This window comes from Leuresthes tenuis, unplaced genomic scaffold, assembly GCF_036924035.1.
Source record: "Leuresthes tenuis unplaced genomic scaffold, fLeuTen1.0.hap1 SCAF_19, whole genome shotgun sequence".
NCBI lineage: Eukaryota > Metazoa > Chordata > Actinopteri > Atheriniformes > Atherinopsidae > Leuresthes > Leuresthes tenuis.
The window spans coordinates 1261091-1286342 of record NW_027325373.1 but is presented as its reverse complement, the minus strand read 5'-3'; the positions used below and the strand labels follow the sequence as shown (position 1 = coordinate 1286342).

Genomic DNA, 25252 nt, shown 5'->3' with positions numbered 1-25252 from the left:
ATTCATTGATTTTAAAGAACACCACCAAGTGGCACAGAGCAGAGATAACAGCACTCAAAGTTTTTCTGAGGGCTGAGAGCCCAGGCCGGGCCATGAATGCTCAGAGCACTGGGGAATGAATCGTTTTCTGTGTGGATACTTCAGGTAACTGAGTATTAGATGAGTCTCTGTTAGTAACACCAACTCATCAGCCTTATTATATTATTTATGTTTATGCATTTATCAGACGCTTTTATCCAAAGGGACTTACAGGTAGGCAGGTAGGGTAAGGGGGCATTGCCTAAGGACCCCTACTGGAGGTAGTACCTTTCATGCAGGGGATTTGAACCCAGGTCCCCCATGACCCCATGAAAGGTGGCAATCATACCACTACACTATCCAGTCCCATTATATTATAGTTCACAATTAAAAATGACACCAAACATGTTTTCTTCCATAAATGATTCATGGTAAATATCATTCCTGATCAAGAACTTATCTGTTACTGGGCTGAAGTTAAAACCCTGTTTATTCACATATGAGTGGAGGCCCTGCGCCTCTATTGTTTGCCACTGTGACCAATAATTTCAGATTATTCTGGACTGGGAGCGTTAAACTGCTCGAGCTCATGGTCAGACTTCCACTGTAGGCTGTGCTGAAGGCAGATCTGTGTCTGGAGGCAGCGGGTGAGAGATTTCATCAAATCATTGTCAGAGAACAGATATCAACAGATATCTGGAAAAATAAACGAACAATTCGAGTTGTATCTCCCAAAATGAGCTGCGCCCCATCACAACCACGCCTGCTACAGCTTAACTGCTCGCTGCTGAGCAGTGATGCTCACATCCAGCCGGAGTTGCTCTGGTTCTCTGTTCATTTTCAGTTCATATGAAACATCTAAGCCTGGAATGTGAGCCGCATGTAACTGGAGCCAGAGAACAGATCTGTTTGTAAGTTTTTACTTGATCTTTTGTCAGAGACTTGGTTTGTCCCTTGAGACGAGTCGCGCTCGTAAGAAACAGCATGAATAAGATGCTGAAGTGAAACAAAGAGGAAAGTTTGGGATGATTTATGATTTCATGCCTGTTTAAGAACTAAAACAGAAAAACAAACTTCGTGGTCTTCTGATGAATTCTATTGTTTTGGATCAAATCACGCCAAATAGTACCTCATATTATATCATATTGATCATTATTTTATTTGCATAATGGATCAGAGTTCCAGCATTGCTTCATGATCAGCATCAAACAGGCATCCGTTATGATGCTATTAGGCTAAAACAATTAGCTTAGCTGGATGAAAACACTCGATGAAGCCTGTTTTTATCTGAAATTAAGACAATGCACTTGAGTAAGCTCATAAAATCAAGAGCAAACATTAAAACCGTGAGTTAGGAAAATGATTCTATTATTTCATAAATTAGTTGATTAGAGCAGGAATCAGGAGCTCATTAGCCTGCGTAGCGTACCTCCACAAAGGTACCAGATACATGAAGCTGGGTCCACTTATATGTGCATATAAGGGGGAATGTAGGTGTATATTTGAACTTTATTTATAAAACGAATAATACAACATGACATGACAGCTGTTCGAATCAATGGATTTGTAATATTAAAGTTATTAATCCAGGAAGTCATTAGTTTCAGACGTATTGAGTGTTAATCTTCCTGTGGAGTAAAACTGCTGGAATAGACTGAAAAAGACTGAAAAAGACTGGATCACTGCATCATTTCCATTCAGACACAACAGGCAGGATGAAAGTTTTTTATTAAGATTATAAATTTTAACAAATATTTTCTTGAACAGTTTTATCCGGTGATATACAATTTATTAGACGCAAAAATACAAGGATAACAACAAATATGCAGAGAATGGCTGAATACTCTCTTTATTTTGGTACACATAGTGCTCATAAAGCTAACGCATGGATTCTCAGGTTATGGCTGAATCATGACTTTTCCTTTTTAAAACAAAAGGACTATAATCTTCTTTTTTTTTTATCATTTATTTATGTATTTTTTTACAAAGTGAAGCTCACAAAACCAAGCTGGAATTATGGTGAAAAGCTTTGAGCAACAACCATGATTGGGAAAGGATGGCATCAAAAGAAAGACCATCTGGGAGTGGAGGTGCACTGACAAAAACACTGAAAGCTTCCCCCGAAATAAGTTAAGCATTAAGTGAAATAAGCTGGTTCAGAGCCTGGGTGTTTCTCAAAGGTGAGGAGGACTTGACCTGTGTTTCACATGCCAAAAAGCTGCTCAGGGTGTGCAAGATCCGTTTCTAAGTGGGGCCCCTTAGTCCAGGATAGGAGAGGAAAATAGAGACATTCACTCACTTTCAATGTACTTTCAATTTATGACAATAGCTAGCAGTAGTGTGCATCCGATTTAAGGCAATGAAAGTTGATCCATTTCATTAGATATAAGTCACCAAGTGTACTCTGATTCTGAAAAAAAGAAAAGCCAGCAACACTTTCCCTTTCCTGTCAAAACTACTGTCAGAAAATTTTATAAATATCTTTTCTTCTTGCAAAAATAAAGAGGATTTAGACATCAAAGGTGGAGGCTGGGCCCAGGTGTAACGCCTATGTTTCCTCCAATCAGAATTAAGCGAGAGTGACGTAATCCAACCAAACACACTCCCTCACATATTTATTTTTAAGACACAAGTGTGCTTTGAGGTATAATTCTGCATCATGTCAACCACGTCACTTGAAAGGGAGCTCATGTAAAAGTTGTTAACACAAGGTCATGGAGTATGGCTGCGGGGTGCTGAGCTGGGACGCACGTGATGACGTTACCTTTAGTCACAAATCATTTTACAAATAGGCTGCATGGTCCACTAAGAAGCGTCTCTGAGGACAGATGAGAAGTGCTGCCCAGCCGCTGCTGTGTTAGCAGCGCTCCAACTGACCCCACACATGGAATCTGGAGCAGCGCAAAGCGCAGATGAAGCAATCCCCCACAAGTTCACCACGTCCTCACCGGGTCCCTTTCGGTCAGATGTTCGGTAACTTCATGGGGACACTCGAGTTTAACTTGTTTTATGTGTTTTTAAGCTTCCCACAGTTCACTGGATGTGCCTTGAATGTGCAATTATGCGCAAAACGAATCCGCAAATTACATTTTACTCCACTGTACTGATCTCTAAACTATTGGGGAAGAGTGAGGGAACATTTGTTAACACTGTTCTCAACTAAGTTAAACGTTCCCAGGCGTGGGCTGGCAATAGCTAGGCTACCAAATAGTTCTTGGTAACGTTTTGTTGACTAAAACTTGGACGGAAAAGACGTTACAACCGACACCAGAGAGTTGGATTCAAAACGCCACGATGGCCCGAGTCCACGCTCCGAGGCTGGCCAGAGCTTGTTTGCTACAGATCTGCTCCAAGTCCGCCTGTCTGCTCAGCAGACCCGAAAACCCCGAGCCAAAGATGGAGATCAGGTTGGAGATGTTGGAAGTGTCAGTGTAGTCTGGGTTAGAATAGGAGCAGTCCTCGCGCTTCGCTCGTTTGCGAGACGCCGTAAAGTCCGATACCTCCTCCACGTCGGATATACCACAACCGAACTCAACCTTCCGTTTCTTGGCCGGAGACTCCGCGCCCTGGCCGCACTGCAGCGCGTCGCAGCAGCAGTCCTGGTGGAGGTAGCCGTTCTCCACCGTGGTCACCACATGAGTGTCCAGGTCCAGCACCGTGGTCTTGTTGCAGTGCGCGCTGCTCGCTGGGAACTGGTCACAGTGCGACACCGGAGAGACCTCCATGCAGCAGCTTCGGTAGTACAGGGGCTCCGGGTCTTTGCTGCCCTCCTCCACAGGAGCGCAGACCGGGAGAAGGCTGGCAGCCCGGCAGTGCGCCGCTGGATGCTCCGCGCCGCGCTGGCACGGAGAGCCGCACGCGCTCGCCTCTTCGCCACAGCAAGCAGCCAGTGCCTGCTCCTCCTCGTCCTCGTTCTCCGTGTCCAGATCCAGCGGGTTAAGTTCTTGGATCTCGTTGCAGACCGTCATCACCTCCTCGTACTGCTGCATCCTGTAGATCTCCGCGTATTTCTCCCTGATGTAGACCTGCCTGGCGTTCCTCAGCACGTAGGAGACCAGCAGGTTTTTGTGCAGCTTGATCCCTCCTCTCTGCGTCCTGGAGTTGTGAATCTTCATTAAGGAAATGGAGATCAAGCTTTGTGCGTCCACAGCACATTCCATAGTGTTGATCATTATCGCGCGCCCCGGTCCACCTCCTCTCCGGGAGAGTGAAACCAACTTTCAGCTTTCTCAGCGGAGCTCGGTTTGTTCTGCTAGAAACGTTCAAGTCAGCTCTGGGAGGAAACATTGAACACACCCCGATTCCTGCTGAAAACCAACAATCAATTGCAGATGCTGTGTAACAGGAGCAAGTATAAGTACTCAGCCAGAGAGCCCGCCCTCAGCAAGGCCAACCAATCAGCTGCCTGCGATCCCCTGAGTGACAAGCGAGCGCCCTGAAAAAATATGTCGTTTTCCACCAATCAGCTTCAGGCGGTTCATCCGAACCATTCAAATTCCACCCAGGCTGCCTAACAGGAATGTCCTCATTTCAGCTGCCTGTGGCTGCAACCTGCAAAAGTTTCCCTCTCATAACGCAAGTCCAGATTAAAAAAGAGTGAAAGAAGCAGCCCAGGGAGTTGATTTTGAAGTAAAAAAGCATATCATGGACTTTTTCACCAATCTATTACCAGAGTTTCCATAAAAGTAATAATTACTGATAGTCAGATCGTCTAAATGGTCCAAATTGTGCCAAATTCCTCCGGAAAACTGGAAGAATTCCATCTGAAATAACAAAGAGCTAATAAGTTGTGTCTGTAATTTCATACAAAGCGCCAAATCGAATCGAGGCACCATACTTTCATTAAAAAAACGAGTATTGAGCGTATTCTGAGACTGAAACTATGGGTGTTCACAGCTCTGAGGTGAGATGAGGATCTTCTGCAGCATTTTCACTGATGAGGAAATGCTCTGGGCACCACAGACTGTGTTGGAAACTGCATTTTACAAGATAATTAGCAGCTTTTAAAACCCAATCATCTATATATTTCTTATTCTACCAGGGGGAGACATCTGTGACTTTTTACCTGAAAAGAGGACACTGTTAGCATTGTTAAACAGGTCTTAAACAGAATTTCTGGTATGGTTTAAGCCACACATTTCCCCTCAGCAGTGGATGCACACAAGCTCTCACCACGACGTTTGAAAAGTGATGCAGAAATACATGTTGGCCACTAGATGGTGGCTCCCAGTCCTCCCACAGCTGCACGTCTGCTCTCACAAAGCTTCTGATTATTCTTTCTGGTGGCCATCTGAAAATGATGGTAACAAGAAGCAAAAAGAGACATTTGTTTGGGAGCTGTTGTCTCAGGCTAAACAACAGCTTTCTGGCTGCAGAAGGCAGCAATCAGGTCAGTCTGGGAAGAAAAACGTGAAAATTATCTGCCTACTTGAATGTTCAAATCTATAATGGGACTGGATAGTGTAGTGGTTTGATTGGCACCTTTTGTGTGGGATCTCTGGGTTCAAATCCCCTGCATATAGGGGTCCTTAGGCAAGACCCCCTTACCCTACCAGCCTACCTGTAAGTCGCTTTGGATAAAAGCGTCTCATAAATGCATAAACATATAATAACTGGTCTTTATATAATAACAGCCTAAGTTTAAAGTGAGCAAAATAGCTAAAGGATGAACAGAAGAAGAGTTCTACGCCTGAGCAGCCTGAGCGGTACACACCCTCAGTCACAATGTGCAGGAAAGCCAGCCTTGCAGTGGCCCCTGCAGATTAATGCAGGATGAAATGTGAATGCAATAACCTGCGTTGAACCTGTAGAGGCCAGTGCAGCACTAGTTTTCTGCCCTGTGTGATTAGTGTTTTGTTATTCTCTCCAAATTCTCCCTTTGAAGTAGCACAGGCGTCTGCAGCCTGCAGAGTGGAACAAGATATTTAGTATCATGCAGGATCGACTACAAGCCCTGAGAGTGTGTAGCCCCCCCCCCGGAGAGGACCACGACCATGCTGAGGGACGTGTGGAAGACATCTGCTTGTAATGTTCTCTGTGGATGATGAATGCAGAGCATGACACACACTCATCTCTTCTTCCAGAGGAGGTAGCTGTTTGCAAAGAGGAGTGCAACCCAGAGAGGCTTCAGCTCTGTGATGGAGCTGGTTTCCTTCAGTTTGATATCATAAGACCCGTGATTCAACACGTAATCCCAGAATGTGTGATAAATCATCTGAAGGAGAAGAGCTTGAATGCAAATTCATGGAATAATCCAGATATATGCGCTGTAATAATCCAGTTTTACTAAGTAAATTGGTGAATATTCCCAGTTATGAGTAACAGAGCAGTAAATTACAAAGAGACCAGCTGTCTGTCCAAATGCACATTTAAAGAAAGTCAACAGTGAAATGGAAGCCGGTCCATCCACTACGACCGGAGTTTGTTTCCATTTCTTTCCACGATGGCTGTGGTGTGCACAAGCCGTGCCAGAGATGTCTGACACAGAGCCTCAAACACTCACGAATGCACTTCATTCTGATTAAGAATTTAAATTTTGGTGCCGTGCAGAGCACCGTAGTTTCCCTTCAAATGCAGTAACTGCAGAGTCTTTCCAGTGAATAAGTATAAAATGGTGGGTGCAGCGAGATTACTGGAACTGAAAGAGCTCCAGGTTTTACTGTACTTTAGATTTTTATCAATACTTCCAACCAGATATTCTGAGATTGTTAAATATTTTGGTGGAAAATATATAGGAAAACATCAAAAAAGAGTGCGTGAAAACAGAATTTAAATTAAGATCGAATGAAACATATTTCTTTACTTCACATCTTTGGCAGCATTAATAATAATTTATATAAAGTACAGACTGGTGCTTCTGATAATAATAATTCTGAATATGTCCACTGTCATTATTTATATGCTAAGTTGTCTATTAAAGAGGTTTAACTGAGATATTTTCAGAATTCACCTATTTTTCCAGTGAACAAGATAAAAGATCAGTCAGTTTATGTTGAATTGAACTGAATAAAGATAAATGAATGTTCTTTAAGTTAAACCATGAGATGAGCATTAGAACACCATCCCAAAAGAAGTCAAAATCAAGAGAAACTCTGAGATATTTCAGCTTGGATGAAAAAGTAAAGCTGACTTTGGTCTCATTCTCCTTTCTGTTGTTTTTTAGCTGAAGTTTTTTACTTAATATCATTCAATCTGTGCCTGAACTGTTTTTATTTGCTTGAAGCAAACCGTTAATTATTTAGTCATGTTGTGTAGAACTGGCCTGAGACGTGATTTTAGAGGCTAGCCGAACGGTTTGTGCACAAAGGCGCGAGCGTGTGGGTTAACATGATGACACCCATTCCCTTACAAAACGGCAAATAAACAACCTGCTCAACATTCAAGCTTAACTTAACCATCAGAACAGATTTAGAGTCGTTCTCATGTCTTAAAACAGGAGAAGCTCCATAGATTTGAATGAATAAGTGTTTTATTTCTAAAGGACTTCAGAGTTTAGTGTCTTTTTCCATTTAAACGGACCAACCTTTACCTTCTTTAGCCACATCTAAGCTCATGCTCTGAATAAACCTTTAAGGCTTCTTTCTTCCTCTGCTGTGCTTTTTATACGCAGATAAACAAACTAAAACTAGACCGATACACTAGTTTCGGTTATTATTTTATTAGCATTTAAATTAGCGCCTATGTTAGGTCCATAAAGACAAATGAGACACACAGCCGTTCATGTTCAAACTCACTCTGAGTGCCGGTTTAGAGTCTCCAGTCAACCCAACATATACGTTCTGGACGGTGAAGCTGGTGAACCACACATGCAAACGCTGTAGTGAAGCTAATAAAAGGACATTTCTGATTTATTATGGAACCTATTTTCAGAGAAACACCAAAAACAAGCATTGAAGCTCGTGTCTGATACTTTATTCTTAACTAAACATCAATTTTCCACATTTTTAAACGATGACATCTTTTAAAGACCCTTTTTAAAAAGGAAAATTGCTGTTTCCAGCTGAGTATTTTGGGTTAGTGGATATGGTCACTGCTGGTTTGACATTTCCTTCAGAGTCCTTCCCTGAACACAATAAGCATATTTCTTAAAACAAATAACTGTATGAATAAAACTAAAATGTTTGGTGACGCTCATTTCATCCCAGTAAGGATTTCAGATAACCTCCCTGTACTTTTCTGCTTCCTATGTGCTCCATATGCATTAATCTGCCTTCACAGAAACGACTGATTTCACTCCATCACCATGCTTCTTGCATTATGCTGCGTCTCTATTTTCAGTCTGTCCTCATTCTCTCTGCTCACAGCCTTCCTCCCACCCATCTCATCCTCTTATGTTCTCCCCTCATCTTTTCAGCCTCACCGCTCGATACTCTCCGGTTCCTTTTAACACTCCTATGTGTGCGCCCTTATTTTTCCTCCTAAGCATGTTCATTCCTCTCTGTGCAGAAGCCATGCAGCACAGTTTTAGGTGTCAGCAGAGCAGATTATGTTTGCTTTGCATGCTTTGCTCCTGGCTCTGCTGCCACAGTCCTGCATCCACACCCTCAGCTCCCTGTTTTACTGTTTGTTTCCCAACATCTCGCTCTTCTGCAGCTATAACTTGTGCCTCAGTGCTGCACCACTTGCTCAGTCTTCTGCTCAGTCTTTCACTGTCTCAGACCAACGTTTGGTGCACATCTTGAAGGAATTTCATTTTTAGCAATGTATTCCAAAGAGGAAGGTAACAAACTGTGAAAATGAGGAGTATAATGATTTATTGACGAAGACTTACATCATTTTCTTCCAGACTGAAGCTTGAGAGGGACAATCGTGCCTGATTTTTCCTCCCAGCCTTTTTTACGTCCATCACACAAAATATATCAGATGCTGCTGATTGGATTTTAATGAGGCTTAAAAGAATGATGCGTGTCTCTGATTGGCCGAAGGGCAAAAGAAACGATGCTCGACCGACTGCGAATCTTATGCAATATTTGGGGCTTGTTTATTTGTCAGTAACTTGCTCTTCGGAATATGTTCAATACGCCAGAAGATGGTCATTTAATGGAGGATATGCTGCTTATAATGAATTAATGAAGTATTCGGTTCATTTGTCCAAGTTACAAATAAAAGAACGTATTCCTCCTTCCCTGAATAATTTTTACAGCAATTCCTTCAAAGAAATCAACAGCAAAAGACGTTTAAAAATACATGAGCAATCGCAGATGAGGTGCAAAGACTGTTCAGTGGGACACGGTCGCCATAGCAACTTAATCTGATCACGCCATGGCTGTAATCACTGATGTTTGTGCTCATCACTGCGCCCTAGTGATCAAATCAAGCAGCATTTTGCACAACCTGAGTGACAGGTTTGTTGAAACAGCTGTTAAGAAATGATGAAGTCCAGCTCGAACCCCCCCAGCAGGACCAGGCTCAGGAAGGGGGGGTCATCTGCCTCGATTAGATATAACTGATGAATAAAACTGACCCCAATGGAAGGGACCGTTACAATCTATACATTAAAATAGGTTTGAATGCATCTTTTTGTGTTAACAGCCATATTTATGGCAACAATTCTTTTCCAGCAGCATTATAATGTATTATTACTTAAGTATTATCTAATATATTCATCTGTTTTAAGCAGATGTTGCAGACTCTGTGGTGATGAAACTATTTGCAACAAATCTCAAATGAACATGTTTACAACACAAAGCTGCTGGTGCTTTTAAAAAAGCTTTTTTCTTTTTCACATCTCAGTAAATATCAGCTTCTGGCCTTTATTTTTCTCACAGGCTTTTTGGCTCCTCTTAGTTTTAGGATATATTTGCATATTCTGTTCATCACAAGCAAAAAAAGAAGAGCTTCTTTTGTGTTAGAGCAAATTAAAAATGTTCTGCTGGGTTTGATATGAATGGAGTAGCTTGTTACCCTCCCATGACTAAGAGGAACAGCCATGTAGGTAATCTGTTCCTCATAATGACTTAATGTGAAGAGCTGCTCATAGTTTTCAGTCATCCAGCTGCTGCTTTCACGGACGCCATTTTGTTGGTGTCCTCGGTTATATGTGCAACAAGTTACCATGAAACTGTCACTTCCCAGGTGGGTTCAGGCATTCAAATGGTTTGATTAGGGTTAGAGATATAAACTACTCTGTCAGGGTTAGGAATAGAATATATTACTTCTTCTATGGTGACCACTGCGATACTACAGGTCCAGTCAATTAATTCAGTGTTTCTCAATTCCGGTCCTCAGGACCCACTGCCCTGCATGTTTTAGATGTTTCCCTCCTCCACCACACCTGATTCAAATTAATGGCTCCTTATCAGGCCACTGCAGAGCTTGATGATGAGCTGATCATTTGAATCAGGTGTGGTGGAGGAGGGAAACATCTAAAACATGCAGGGCAGTGGGTCCTGAGGACCGGAATTGAGAAACACTGAATTAAAGAAACTTTAATTGTCCCCGACGGGCAATTAAAGGCACATAGAGCAGCAACTTTCACATACTTTCAAATGTAATAGGAGGTCATATTTAATGTGATGTGAAATGCAACAGCTGGTGGTGAAAAGGTCTAACAGAGAATCTGTAGTATGAGTGTCATTTCCACAGCATGCCTCTGACTGGAGAACAGGAACCTGGTGCCCTGGGATGCCCAGAATCGTCCGACTTTGGACATAAAACTTTGGTGAAAAGCATCAGGGAGAGTGTGGAAAAACCGTGTGGTTCTGTTGGCTAAAGGCTGCGACGGCTGGAGAAGCACGATGAAAGAGAATATCAGAACAAGAAGAGTAAAAGGCAGAAATGCTGCTGCCGTTGCCTTTGAGGCTTTGCTGCTTAACCCTAAAGTCAACATCATCTTCTTCCAGACACAGTCCTCCTGAAGATAATCCAGATCTTAAATTCAAAGTAGCTCCTCCTGAACTTTAAATGACTCACTTTCATTACAGTGGCAACAAATGTGGATAGTATTTAACTACAGGTACCATTTTTATTGCACTTTCCCCCCCAAAACCACTTTTTACCTTCAATAAAGTTATCAAAGAACGGTCAGATAAGGCAGGGTTAGGAGGGAATGAGCTAGCTCGCTATCAGGTGGTTTTTAACCAATTCAGATAACCTCAAAAAGGCTGCATTTGATACGATCGATCACAGCATTCTGTTACAGAGACTTGAACATGTTATTGGGATTAAAGGAACTGCATTAGGCTGGTTTAAGTCATATTTATCTGATAGATTCCAGTTTGTTCTTGTAAATGAAGAATCTTCCTCACACGTTGGAGTAAGTCATGGAGTTCCTCAGGGTTCTGTGCTCGGACCGATTCTTTTTACTTTCTACATGCTTCCATTAGGTAACATTATCAGACAGCATGGCATAAATTTCCATTGTTATGCTGATGATACTCAGCTGTACTTATCTATGAAACCAGATGAAACCAACAGGTTGGTCAGACTACAAGCCTGTCTTAAAGACATAAAGACCTGGATGACTCAGAACTGTCTGCTTTTAAATTCAGACAAAACTGAAGTTGTTCTCTTTGGACCTGAGCGCTTCAGGGAGAAATTGTCTAGTTATATAGTTACTCTAGATGGTATTTCCTTGGCTTCTAATACTACAGTGAGGAACCTTGGAGTTATTTTTGACCAGAATTTATCATTTGACGCACATATAAAACTGGTTTCTAGGACTGCCTTCTTTCACCTTCGTAATATTGCTAAAATCAGGAACATCCTGTCTCAGGGTTATGCAGAGAAACTAGTTCATGCATTTGTTACTTCAAGATTGGACTACTGTAATTCCTTATTATTGGGCTATCCCACATATTCTCTGAAAAGCCTCCAGCTGATCCAAAACCCTGCAGCCAGAGTTCTGATGAGAACTAACAGGAGAGATCATGTTTCTCCAGTTTTAGCTTCTCTTCATTGGCTCCCTGTTAAATTCAGAATAGAATTTAAGATTCTTCTTCTCACATATAAAGCTCTTAATGACCGAGCTCCATCATATCTTAAAGATCTCATTGTAAATTATTTTCCTAACAGAGCACTTCGCTCCCAAACTGCAGGTTTCCTTGTGGTTCCCAGAGTTTCTAAAAGTAGAATGGGAGGCAGAGCCTTCAGTTATCAGGCCCCTAAAAGCAGAATGGGAGGCAGAGCCTTCAGTTATCAGGCCCCTAAAAGCAGAATGGGAGGCAGAGCCTTCAGTTATCAGGCCCCTAAAAGCAGAATGGGAGGCAGAGCCTTCAGTTATCAGGCCCCTCTCTTGTGGAATAAGCTGCCAGTAAATGTCCGGGAAGCAGACACCCTTTCCACTTTTAAGATTAGGCTTAAAACTTTTCTTTTCGATAAAGCTTATAGTTAGGGATGGCTCAGGTAATCCTGAAACATCCCATAGTTAAGCTGCTATAGGCTTAGACTGCTGGGGGACCTCATCTGTCACACCTTTCCTCACTTTGCTCTCTTTTTCCCCCTGTTTAATTTCAAAATTGATTTTATGTACATGTGACATTATTGTGGTTATTAACCTATGTTTCCCTGTTCCAACAGATATCCTTTGAATGGCGTTATGGTGTTTTTCCCCCCTCTTTTCCCTCTTTTCTGTCTTCTCAAACCCCAGCTGGTCGAGGCGGATGGCCACCCTTCCTGAGTCTGGTTCTGCCAGAGGTTTCTTCCTGGTTCTGGTTCTGCCAGAGGTTTCTTCCTGGTTCTGGTTCTGCCAGAGGTTTCTTCCTGGTTCTGGTTCTGCCAGAGGTTTCTTCCTGGTTCTGGTTCTGCCAGAGGTTTCTTCCTGTTAAAGGGAGTCGTTCCTTTCCACAGTCCCTCAGGCTCAGGACGGGAGATTGGACTGAAGACACATTTCGGTGCAATCTGTTGGTTTCCTTAGCTCGGATATTAATTTTTTGAATTGGCTCTATATGAATTAATTGGATTATGATTACAATGAATTGAATTCCAATTGGCTTGAATTGGACTATATTACTTAAGTGCCTTGAGATGACAATTGTTGTAATCTGGCGCTATATAAATAAAATTGAATTGAATTGAATTGAATTGAATAGGAGGGAATGAGCTAGCTCGCTATCAGGTGGTTTTTAACCAATTCAGATAACCTCAAAAAGGCTGCATTTGTTGCATGTACCATCATCACTAAAGGAGGCAGAGGAGTAACTAAACATCTGACAGGTGAAAGCAGGAGGTGGAGGGAGAGAACTGGCAGCTACGCTAAGCTAAAGAACCAGACACACCGCTAGAAAGTGAAAATAAACACCAAAGAGCTGTCGGAGGGAGTGTTAGAATAGATTAATTATGCAAAAAGAAGCAAGGAGTTCCACAGGACACAAACAAGGTAACAGGAAGTGATGCAATACGGCTGACCGCAAAGCATCAGAGCGTCTCTGACATCAACCGAGGACATCAATTCCTGGAGTTCCTCAGGGTTCTGTGCTGGGACCGATTCTTTTTACTTTGTACATGCTTCCATTAGGTAACATTATCAGACAGCATGGCATAAATTTCCATTGTTATGCTGATGATACTCAGCTGTACTTATCTATGAAACCAGATGAAACCAACAGGTTGGTCAGACTACAAGCCTGTCTTAAAGACATAAAGACCTGGATGACTCAGAACTGTCTGCTTTTGAATTCAGACAAACTGAAGTTGTTCTCTTTGGACCTGAGCGCTTCAGGGAGAAATTGTCTAGTTATATAGTTACTCTAGATGGTATTTCCTTGGCTTGGAGTTATTTCTGACCAGGATCTGTCCTCTGACTCTCATATAAAACAGGTTTCTGCCTTCTTTCACCTTCGTAATATTGTTAAAATCAGGAACATCCTGTCTCAGGGTGATGCAGAGAAACTGCTTCATGCATCTGTTCCTTCAGGACTGAACTACTGTAATTCCTTATTATTGTTCTGTCCCACAGATTCTCTGAAAAGCCTCCAGCTGATCCAAAACCCTGCAGCCAGAGTTCTGCTGAGATCTAACAGCAGAGATCATGTTTCTCCAGTTTTAGCTTCTCTTCATTGGCTCCCTGTTAGATTCAGGATAGAATCTAAGCTTCTTCTCCTCACATATAAAGCTCTTAATGACCGAGCTCCATCACATCTTAAAGATCTCACAGTTGGATATTTCCCCAACAGAGCACTTTGCTCTCAGGCTGCAGGTTTCCTTGTGGTTCCCAGAGTTTCTAAAAGCAGAATGGGAGGCAGAGCCTTCAGTTATCAGGCCCCTAAAAGCAGAATGGGAGGCAGAGCCTTCAGTTATCAGGCCCCTAAAAGCAGAATGGGAGGCAGAGCCTTCAGTTATCAGGCCCCTAAAAGCAGAATGGGAGGCAGAGCCTTCAGTTATCAGGCCCCTAAAAGCAGAATGGGAGGCAGAGCCTTCAGTTATCAGGACCCTAAAAGCAGAATGGGAGGCAGAGCCTTCAGTTATCAGGCCCCTAAAAGCAGAATGGGAGGCAGAGCCTTCAGTTATCAGGCCCCTAAAAGCAGAATGGGAGGCAGAGCCTTCAGTTATCAGGCCCCTCTCTGTGGAACCAGCTGCCAGTTTGGCTTCAGGAAGCAGACACCCTCTCTACCTTTAAGATCAGGCTGAAACTTTCCTTTCTGATGAAGCTTATAGTTAAAACATGATGGATGCACTTCTACCGCAAGATGAATTACACGACCAAAGGAACGGGGACACAAATACATACGATACATGAATCTGGTTTAAAAATAGCCCAATCAGAAGGCTCATTTTTATATGTGATGTCTTGTATTTTTATTAATAAACTGGCAATTTGTCAGAGGATCAAATGCCTGCTTGTTGTAACATTTATTTTAATCAAAAAGTTCACGGTTCTACAGGAACATTCGTGCTTTCTCTCATTGCTCTTTGATTATTTGCTGTGGCATAATTTCAGTGATATTTTTACAATGTCACAATCAATTTCTCACAAAGATCTCATATTGATTGAGTTAAAACTAAGAAAGGTTAAAATTCTTCGTGGGGTTGAGGTCGGTGGCAGCTGTTTCATGGATGAAAATGATGTCTTATGCTCCCTCAGCCGCTGAATCTGATGAATCTGATGGAAACTGCTCGGTTCCTAATTTTCTGACATATCTTTGCTAAACATGGATCTGACCAACTGAAGCAACCCCAGCAGATTAGCCTCGTTCTGGAGGTGCTTTACTTTCCATTTATTTGTATTTATCTATTCTTTTGGGCCAGACAGTGTTTACCGAGAGGTGAGGGAGGCCTGCAGCTAGTTTGGACCACAGCCTGGACTGGGAATAAAACACTGAGGCTGTTTTTGTTGGGGAAGTATTTTCAAGATGGAGCTCATCTATCATAAGTCTGGTGAGGAGGGTCATTTGGTTGGCCCCCATTTGTTGGGGCAGCAGAACAAGCTCTGTGTTGGAGGCCTTGAGACTCTTTAAACTAAATTCTGCAACAATCTAATTTCCATTTTTGGATGAACTAAGTGTTAGTAGTTGAATTTGATTCAGTTTTTTTTAGAATTTTATCACCTTTCCAATTTTTTTTGGTCAAAATCGAATTGAATTGCCTTGAAAGAGGAAAACGGAAACTCATTTACTGACACTGAACTCACACATGCATGCTCCTAATTGGATGGACCGTTTCCAATGACATCATGCCCTTTCTCTTGCACCATCTGCAGGACAAACCTATATTGTCTTTACCAGCATTAGCGCCACACTGCAGGTTGTAATGGATGCTACACATTAGCTCAGTTGCTGTCCTTTGTCTTTCTCTGGTGCGTCCTCACATTAGCCTCCGGTCCATCTTTAACCTCCCATTACCTCTTACTGAATTCCAGTGATTATAAAGCCAAATTCTCCTTGTGCTTAATTTGGAGTGTGAGTTCTGCTGTTATATGGAAACATAAAAGGTTCTTTCCCTGCTGGCAGTGGAGAGAAATCTGTTTTCTTTTTTCTGTCTGGGTCCCTGCTGCTGCTTTGCTGTGCGGCTCCACTCCCTCCTCCACCTCCCTCTCTTCCTCTGCTTTTGCTGGCTGTGCTTTCATCCCGCCCTCCCCCCACTGCACCACCCCCTCCCCATCCCTCCGGAGAATAGGGGTCATTGCACAAATGATTACTCAGACCCCGGTTGCCATGGCGATGCTGCCGTGTAACGGGCAACAGGCATGCATCGAGAACAGGAAAGACGCCGATTAGTAAGCTGGCGATGGAGAAAGCAAGCGCTGCCTTTATGTGGCTCCGTTTTGCTTCCATTTTTTTCCAACAGCCTCTGTTTTTCTGGGTGTCTCCAGCTAACTGGGGTGGAGGGAAAGAGGGAGGGGAGCAGAAAGAAAGCCTGCAAGCATTCTGCTCACAGCTTTGTCTGCTTTCCCTGCTCGCCTTCTGTTTCTGCTGTTGGGTCCTTTCAGCAACGGTTCTAACGGTTCTGTTCGCATGCACCAAACGTATTTCGCTGATATTTTCACGCATGTGCAGCAGGTGTTTAAAAACAAGGAGAATAAAAATGGAAAAATAAAGCATGGAGGCTCGTTTTCTTTCTCTTCAGGTAACTGCAGCTGCTCATAGATCCACTCAAACTGTGACTTAGACGAAAAGGGAAGATGCCACTCATCACTGGTGGCTCCATCCATGCAGATGGAACTGTTTGCACCTGAGATTTTCAAATTAATCTCCGTATCTTGAGGATATTTAAAAAAAAAAGAAAGAAAAAGATCTTCAAGGATCTTCTCTTAATTACACAACAAGAACATTTGACCTCTGGTGACAGCAAAGTAATGATCACGTTGCTAAAAAACAATTGTTTTTGATCATTATCCCAAACCAGTCGTTTTGATTTCCAATCCTTACCAAGTTAAACCTGCACCCAGACAGGAAGTGACATCATGATGTGGTATAACCAAGGCAACCAGCAAATGGCGCCTGTCAGGGTGATACGGGCCTTATTAAAAGAAAGAAACAGCTTTGAATTTGCCAGTCCAAGTATGCGTTTGAGACCTGCTAACTAAACAAAGACCAGAGGTAGAATAACGATGGGCAGCAGCGACACTGAGGAGGACTGAAGCGCTGAGGCTCTGAGGGCCGGGGCTCTGAAGGCCGGGGCGCTGGAGACTGGAGCTCTTTTAGTTCAGCCTAAAAGAACACGTCCCCCCTCTGGTCTCCTAACTGGTCTCCTAACTGGTCTCCTAACTGGTTTCCTAACTGGTTTCCTAACTGGTCTCCTAACTGGTCTCCTAACTGGTTTCCTAACTGGTTTCCTAACTGGTTTCCTAACTGGTCTCCAGCCTGTGAAACCTCTGCAGATGGTCCAGAACGCGGCGGTGCGTCTGGTCTTGGATCAGCCTAAAAGAACACGCCCCCCCCCCCCTCTGTTCATTGAGCTCCTCTGGCTGCCCTTAGCATCAGATCCAAGTCCCTGATGTTAGCTACAAAGAGCTTAATGGAACGGCTCCATCTACTTGAATGCTCTTGCAAAGGCTTCTGTCCCAACTGGGTCCCTCCGTTGGTCCCAGGATTGTCGTCTAGCAGCTCCTACACCACGCCTAAGACAATCCAAACTCTGTTCATGTGTCGTCCCACGATGGTGGAATGACCTACCGAGCGCTACCAGAACAGGGGCGTCCCTGTCTATCTTCAAGAAGCTCCTGAAAACCCAGCTCTTCAGAGAGCATCTCCTATCCCAGCACTTACCTTGTACTTCCCTCCCCCCTCTATCTCTGCACTTTATCTTTCTGCACTTCCTTCTATGCCTGCACCCTATCTCTACTCTGTCCCCTCTGACAGAGTCGGACTCCTGGGTTCCTTCTATGTAGCTTATTGCTAGCTTTTTATGTAGCTGTTATATCTTCATTTGTCCTCGGTTGCCTTCATCTTTGTTCCTTTCAGCCCATCATCACCCATATAGCTTATTAAATCTTCATCTGTAAGTCGCTTTGGATAAAAGCGTCTGATAAATACAGAAACATAAGCTCTGATGCAGGCTCAGGCAAAGGCTTGGGAGCTGGGGAAGAACTGGAGAAGGCTCCATCACCACTAAAGCTACGCTGGGCTCTACCTTAGCTTCCAACAGGGCTTTTTCATGCTCTCCTGACACCCGCAGCCTGGCCCCGGGGCCCAAAGAACCAGCAACAGTGTCACTCACAAAAAGTTTCAACACTTATATGAGCCTCCTGGAGGCACTCTGTCAGGGCCGGAGGAGTAAGTAGACCCAAGTGCAGACATGGAGGAAGAGAAAGGCCTCGCTGGCAGATGCTTTAATGGATGCTCACAGAGAAAATGAAAGCAAACAAGTGGAGACTCCTGGAGGTGAAGTGAAAAGCGTAGTAATCACAAACTGAAGGGCAGGTGAGGCAGTCAGCAAAGGAAACCAGGTGCAGCACAATAAATCAGCAGTGGATTAACAGAAATTAATAAAGAATTTACCAAAATAGAGCCGTAAATAACGAAAATCCAAGAATCGTGACAAAAAATAACTTCCAGAAGCTGCAAAAAGGTCGAGAGACAACATAATGTTAATGTTACAGAAGAATGAGGCAGCAGAATTTTATTCTAATGCTTGTGATGAATAGAAAATACTTTCAGTATTCAGAATCAGTCGTTTTTAGTACCTTTCTGAAGGATTTGAATGTGGCGTATGGATGAAATCAGCTACATGTGCTAAGGTAGGTGAATTTATTACAGTTTGGCAGCGAAAAGACTTATTTCTGATGACAGAACTAAGGTGTCCAGCTAAAGCTTTACTTGTGAGGCCTGAAGTTGGTGATTTCTCTGATAAAGCCAAGCAAACATGACCTAACGAGGTCAGGCATCAGTGTCTTTTTTACCTCCAACTTCGACTTTTTGTGACTTTTTTCACACCTGAAAGTATGAAAAACAGCGATTTTTGGAAAGTTTCTCCTGGTCTGGAGCCTGAGTGGATTTTTCTAGCATTTTTGACACTTTCAACATGCATTTATTAAAATAAATACACGAACAGATACTGGAGGTTGTTCTTTCCAGCAGAAATAACTCTTTATAATGAAATATTATGAGAGAAAATTTTAAACAATTACTGTTCAGTTTTATTTATATTGCACCAAATCACATTAAATGTCATAAATGACACAACAAACTGCAATACCACAACAATATACGTTTCCTTTGGAATTAATAAAGTATTTTCTAATTTCGCTGCATTTCAAAAAGCTTAAAAAAACTGAACTATCAAAGGTTTTTCCATCATTTTTAACAGCCCCCCCATATGGAAAAAATGGATAAATAACATGGAACATAATATGGATGCAATTTAAGTTTGATAATATATATTAAAATAATAATAATAAATATATATATTGTGCAATCAGACTTAAAACACAAAATAAATCTGTGTAACTGTAAATAAAATGTTTTCAGTTGTACAGAAATTGATCAATTTGAACAAAATATTCTTTTAAAAGTAGTTAGTATCTATAAAAGCCCCGAAGTACTTTCATATTTCATTAGATTGCTGTTTCGCACAAAGACAGAAGTGTGTAAATAAGGAGTTTTCAGCAGGTTTTGCTTGTGAAATTAATTCATTTAAACTCAGTTTGCATTCAAACCGATTCAAGAGAAACCAACGCAATAGAACCCAATTAAGTCCAGTTAAATGTAACTTTCTTACAGCATCAGTTCATCACAGTGGCATCACTCAGGAAATTATTGCATCCAACAGCGATCCCAGCTGGTGAAAATGCATTTTAAAAGGCAGAGAGCTGAACCAGAACAGCTTCGGCCAGTTCAGCAGTTACCGGACTGAACACAGATAAAAGCAAACAGGACACCTACGATGGGCAAGAAAAACACAAGTCTTCACCCCAGAAAGGACATGCAGGGAGAGTGAAACCAGCAGCGTGCATCAGGGACCCCTGGCCCACCGCAGCATGGTGGGATCCATCACTAAGGGACACCCCAGCAGCCATATTTATCATTAAAAAAGGAAAGTTTTCTCCACCTTTAGCATTACTTAAAGGTGGAGAAAGTATCTGCCTCCCAAACCCAGCCGGTTCCAAAAGATTCTTCCTCCCATTCCACCTTTGGAAGCTCTCGGAAAAACAAGCCTGCAGTGAAATATGGAAAGTTTACGAGAAATAATGGAGTTCAGTCATTAAGCGGTTTCTTTGAGGAGGAATATTTAAATTCTGTGGGACTGAGAGCCAAGGAAAACAAGCAGAAACTGGGGATATAAGCTCTCTTCTGCTACCTCTCATCAGTCTCCAGCTGCAGCATTTTGGATCAGAAAGAGTTTTTTTTCAGAGAGTTTTTGGGACAGTCTGAAAAATGGAAATTACTGTAATCCAATCTCAAGGTAACAAAAGGATGAACTTATTTTCCTGAATTACAGGGACAGCATCTTCCCTGTCAAATAGGGCAGATATGACAAGATTCTGCACAGAATTACTGGAAGCCAAAGGTTTTCCATCCAGAGTAACTGTACCGCCAGACGGATGAACTTCTCCTGATGTTTTCATATCAGAGAACATCTGTCTTGTCTGGAATGAGGAGAGAAGACTTTCTGTTCCACCGTGTATCAAGTTACCCATGAAACAAGATGCAGAACTTTCTCATAGTGAGTCAGGACTGTTGCATGAAAGCAGCCGCTTCTCTTCTTCAGATAGAATTCAGTTCAAGAATTTAGCCATTTTATCTCCTCTGTTAGTGTAAAACTCACGTGAGGCGATGTCCAAACACTGATCTGGTTTTAATTTCCACAAATAATGATAGTTTCTGTGGCTTGTAGTGAATTTTCTTGCTTGACTCCTTCCTTTAAGCTGACCTACTTTAAACCAGGTCTCAAAATGGAACCGTTTACATGTGTTATAGGTGCTAAACTCCAGCTTTTTAAGCTTTGTCAAATGTTTAGATGTTCTTTCAAGAAAGATTTGCTCAGAGGCTTTATTTAATATGCATTCAGAAATCTACCTCAGCTGATAACACGGCTGGGGGGCGGCAGTCCGTCACTATTCATGCTGCCAGAGTCCTTTTCAGGTAGTTTTACTCACAGCTGCTGCGGGATCTCTTTGAAAACTATTTCAGGGGTATTTTCAGCAGTTAGTTAGTTAATGAAGATGTGCAGGAGGCGGGGCGCACGCTGGACAGGTTGCTGCTCCATGAAGGCGTGAACACAGAAACAAACAACCATCAACTATGGTCAGTTCCCAGTTTCCAGGTAACCGAGCATCTTTTTGGACTGTGGGCCCAGGAGAACATGCAGAAAGGAACCAGGAACCCTCTGCTGTGGGGTACCATCATATTCCACCATGCAACCCCAGAAGAACACTTAACTGAAACCCCAGACATTGATCTAATATGTCGTCTGCAACATTAAAACCATCGACAGGTGACATAAACAGAGATGAGCGTCTTTGAGTGAAGTTTTAACTTCATTGTTAAATCATTTAATCATCAAATTAGGTCTTGGTTTGGTGGAGGCAGGCAGGTGAACTTTACTGAATAAAAAGCAGAGATTAGGGGGGGGGGGTGGACAGATGGCCTCAACAGCTGATATTATCCAACAGTTCACTTCAGATTTACCTTAATTATTACAGGAACTATCAAGACTCGTCTTTCAAAAGAAAGAGGACGAGCACAATGTCATTTCTGGACCTTAGAATAACCAAACCTTAACCACAGTTTCATCACAGCGTGGAACAGGCTGATGTTGTAACATCCTGATGATACTCCATGAATGTGCAGAGGGTGGTTTATGATCCTGACCATAAAGCTGTGACTTTCTGTTCATTCAGAGCACGACACTTCGATCAGGCTCCGATATTCCTGCAGCTGACTGTCAGATCAGGCTTTGGTCTGCAGAAACTAGCAGGAAACACATGTGCAATAATAACAGTGATGAGCACGTGAAATTATACGCTTTTTAAAAGAAAAGGGATTTAAACAAAGGTTCAACTGGACAAATAAGTTTACAAGAAGGCAAATGATCAGAAAAGAAAATCTCCCACTAAAACCAGGGACCAAGAAGGGAACTAATGAGGGGAAGACAGAGAGGAGAACAGACGGCCATCGCTGTTCCTGCTAGAATCCGAATGCACGGCCCGGATTTTTCCACATTTACTATTTAGTTCAGCTTGGTGTGTCTGTCTGTGTGTGGTTCTGTCAGCTTTGTCCCTCAAAGAGCTGTTTTTCCTCATCGCCTTTTCTTTCCTAGAGAGAGAGAAAGAGAGCGCGGTGGAGGCTGGGGGAGGCGGTGGGGGGGGGGGCTGGAGCCAGCAGTCTGGAACAAGCATGACAGAATTTGAATTATAGAAGCAGCACAGAGGAGAGAGGGCGGGGATGGGGTGATGGCGTTCCTGTGTGTGTGTGGCGAGGAAACAGAATCATTTCAGCAGCCCAGGCGCTTATTTTGAAGCTATTGTTTCGGAGCAAATTCTTCATTTAGATGTGATTTCTCATCCTGCCACAATAAAAACCGTGTTTAGTACATTCCTAAACCTGGTTTGAATAACTCACGTTCAAAGGTCCGAGTGCACGTGAGTGAATGTGTTCACAGCTAACTGCGGTGCCAGTTATTATCCCCATCTTTGCTTTATCCCAACATCATCCACAGAAGCTACGCAGTCTATGCTAATCGATCTTATTCAGACTCACACGAGGACCTGTGCAGCTCTCATTAGCATACAATCACACTTCTGACACTGGTGGCTTATTGGTGGCATTGTGGGAGTTCAGCGTCTGAAAGCATCTGTACTACCGGAGCTGCCCGATCAATCCAACATCAGCTGAGGGTGTCTGCTGAACGAGGATCCTGAAGGGAAGACGGTCCTCGTAGCTCGGATATTCCAGCATTTATCTTTCATTTTTAACCGAATCCAAGTCTGAATTATCGCCACATTAACGCTGAAACATGCAGAAAGGTGAGACTTTAAATGTACCAATTAAATGCTTAAGAGAGCTCGACTTTAATGGACTTCCTGGGCTCCCACTGTCATTTTCATCTGTGGAACTGGGAGGAATTTAAAGAGAAAGTTAATGATTGAATGCATTTGCTTCAGAAGAGTTGAATTCACATTAAAACAATAACAATAAAGGTCAAACTGGACATGTGACCTCTCCTGTCAGAGTTCACTCTGCAGCATCTTGGTTTAGCTTCACACTTTGCTCTGATCCACACGAGAAGGAACAAAATCCTCGTCCCTCTGAGAACTAAAATACAAGCAGATAAGCTCTCATGCAAAGGCTTTCAGCTTGAACCGATAGTTCAGGCTGGCACATGTGTGTTTTCCTGCCTGACCGACATGTGAGATGTTTTGGTCACTCAGGGTGCAAAGATTATGAAACTGGGGAAAAGTCAAGAGTTCTTTACACTTATTGCTTAAGAAAAGGCGTTATTGTAAAGCTTCTGCAGCTCCTCTCTGGTATTTCACACCTACCTGAGATCAGCAGCTCAGCGCCGCATCACAGCGTGCTCACACACATGACCCAGGATCAGCTGAGTAACTGTTAAGTACTGTTAAATAACACGAAAGCATCGGGGAGTTTGAACTGAATCTGGAGTCATTCACGGTTTGAGTGAGTTTGGGACCATGAGGCTGGTTGGTCCTGCAGCTCCTTCAGAGAGTTTCCTGATGAGGAACCGGTGTGAAAGCACAGAAACCACAGCAGAGCGGCACAGCCAGGCAATAGGTAATATTACTCAATATAATTCAGGACAATTCAACCGTAAATGTGCATGAGCTGCAGCTCATAGACTGAAATATGCAAAAAGATCAAACTCTGGATCACTGCAGAGCACTTTGTGAGTCCAGCTGAGCATAAACATGCATTTGAGCCCCACCTGCATTATCTGGGCTCAGAGAGCTTAGATTTAGCATAATTTTGGTTGGATTTTTATGTTTGTAGTGATTGCTTTTTCTCATAAGATTTTGCTCATTTCAAAGTGGATTTTATCCAGTACTTCTGTGAATAGAGTCCTGTAAATGTCCTTAAATGGACACCATCAGCTGCTAAACTTTCTTCAGAAACCTGCAAAGGAACCAAGTTCCTCACCTGCAGTTTCCTGGAGGTGTTGCTGGAAAACTGATCCCCTTTACCAACAATCCAGAACCATTGTTCAGGGACAAGCCTTTCCTCCTTCTGTGGGCTTTTCACATTCTAGCTGACAGAGACGTGAGAAGTGAAGTAACAGCTGAATCTTTCTCACTTGGCTATTTAACTCTGTGTCTCTCACTCTCTGCTCACAGCCAGCTTTGACAGCACAGCAGGACAGAGCCCGCAGTTGTTTTGTAGTTGTAATTTGTCGGTATATACAGCAGCAATAACACCCTTACCCTGACACACACAAATCCATCAAAGTGCTGCAACAGCACCAGCTCCCCAGCACCAAAGCTGTTGTCTCACAGAGGACTTCCACACAGGCGTGGAGGTAAGGTGAAGGAGGTGTGTGCGCTGCAGGAACATTCCAGGGAAGAAAGAGAAAGGGATAGACATCGCTGTAATGACTGCATGCAACTCGATACTCTTGCATACTGAATATTCCCCCAGAGGGCTTTTTCCATTACCCCTAAAAGGGGGAGTCATTTAGCTGATCCAGCCGAGCTTTCCTCTCTTTCTTTCTATTTTCCCCTCTTTTCGCTCCCTCCCTCTCTCCCTCGTCTTTGCTATTTTTTTCACAGACACATTGTGCAAATGTAACCTTTTGCAAGGCCCAACCCCCTACCCTACCACTCCCCATCCCCAGGAAGTTGGCTCGCCACTTTGCTGCCAAGAAATATGAAAAACTGGCAGGCTGCCCGTTTCATCTGCAAACACACAGCGAAAAGGGAGGGTGGATGGAAGCAGCGGGAGATGGAGGGGAGGGAGGGAGTGGAGGTGACACACAGGCGGAGGAAATGCTGCTGCTATGCTCACCACAAAGAAGGAAGAAAGATATTCAAAAGCAGAGCAGAGAGAAAGCAGGCTGCAGCGAGATAAGGAGGAATTCTTGCATGAAAAGGGGCCATATTACCGACTGAAGATAAATCATTTGGACGTTTTCTTTGCACCCGGCATCGAGTGTGAGCCGGGTTTACACGTGCACAGACACATGCAAATCAACTGCTATCATGCTCATTTCTTCATCTAAGTTACTAGGATTCATTCCAACTATTAACAGGATTAGCTTTGCACTCCACAGCACAAACTGGGAAAATGTTTTTTAGAATTTAAGCTCGATTTTCTGGGCAGAACAACGAAGGAAGTAAAAAAAAAAATCAGCATAAAGCCCAAAGTAAAGCCAGAGAGAGGTCATCAGTGGTTGAAAAGGAGTTTTT

General features: G+C 42.9%; 1 protein-coding gene across 1 annotated transcript; it reads right to left on the bottom strand.

Moving 5' to 3' along the window:
- Positions 1–1746: 1746 nt before the first annotated feature.
- Positions 1747–4343, bottom strand: ier5l (immediate early response 5-like). The gene has a single exon (XM_072372613.1). It carries the CDS (start codon positions 4188–4190, stop codon positions 3300–3302), a length of 891 nt encoding a protein of 296 aa, XP_072228714.1. The 5' UTR covers positions 4191–4343; the 3' UTR covers positions 1747–3299.
- Between the last annotated feature and the right edge of the window lie 20909 nt (positions 4344–25252).

What these genes read in the sequence shown, in the direction of transcription:
- ier5l (XM_072372613.1), bottom strand. Translation starts at nt 4,190, where the DNA reads ATGATCAACACTATGGAATGTGCTGTGGACGCACAAAGCTTGATCTCC.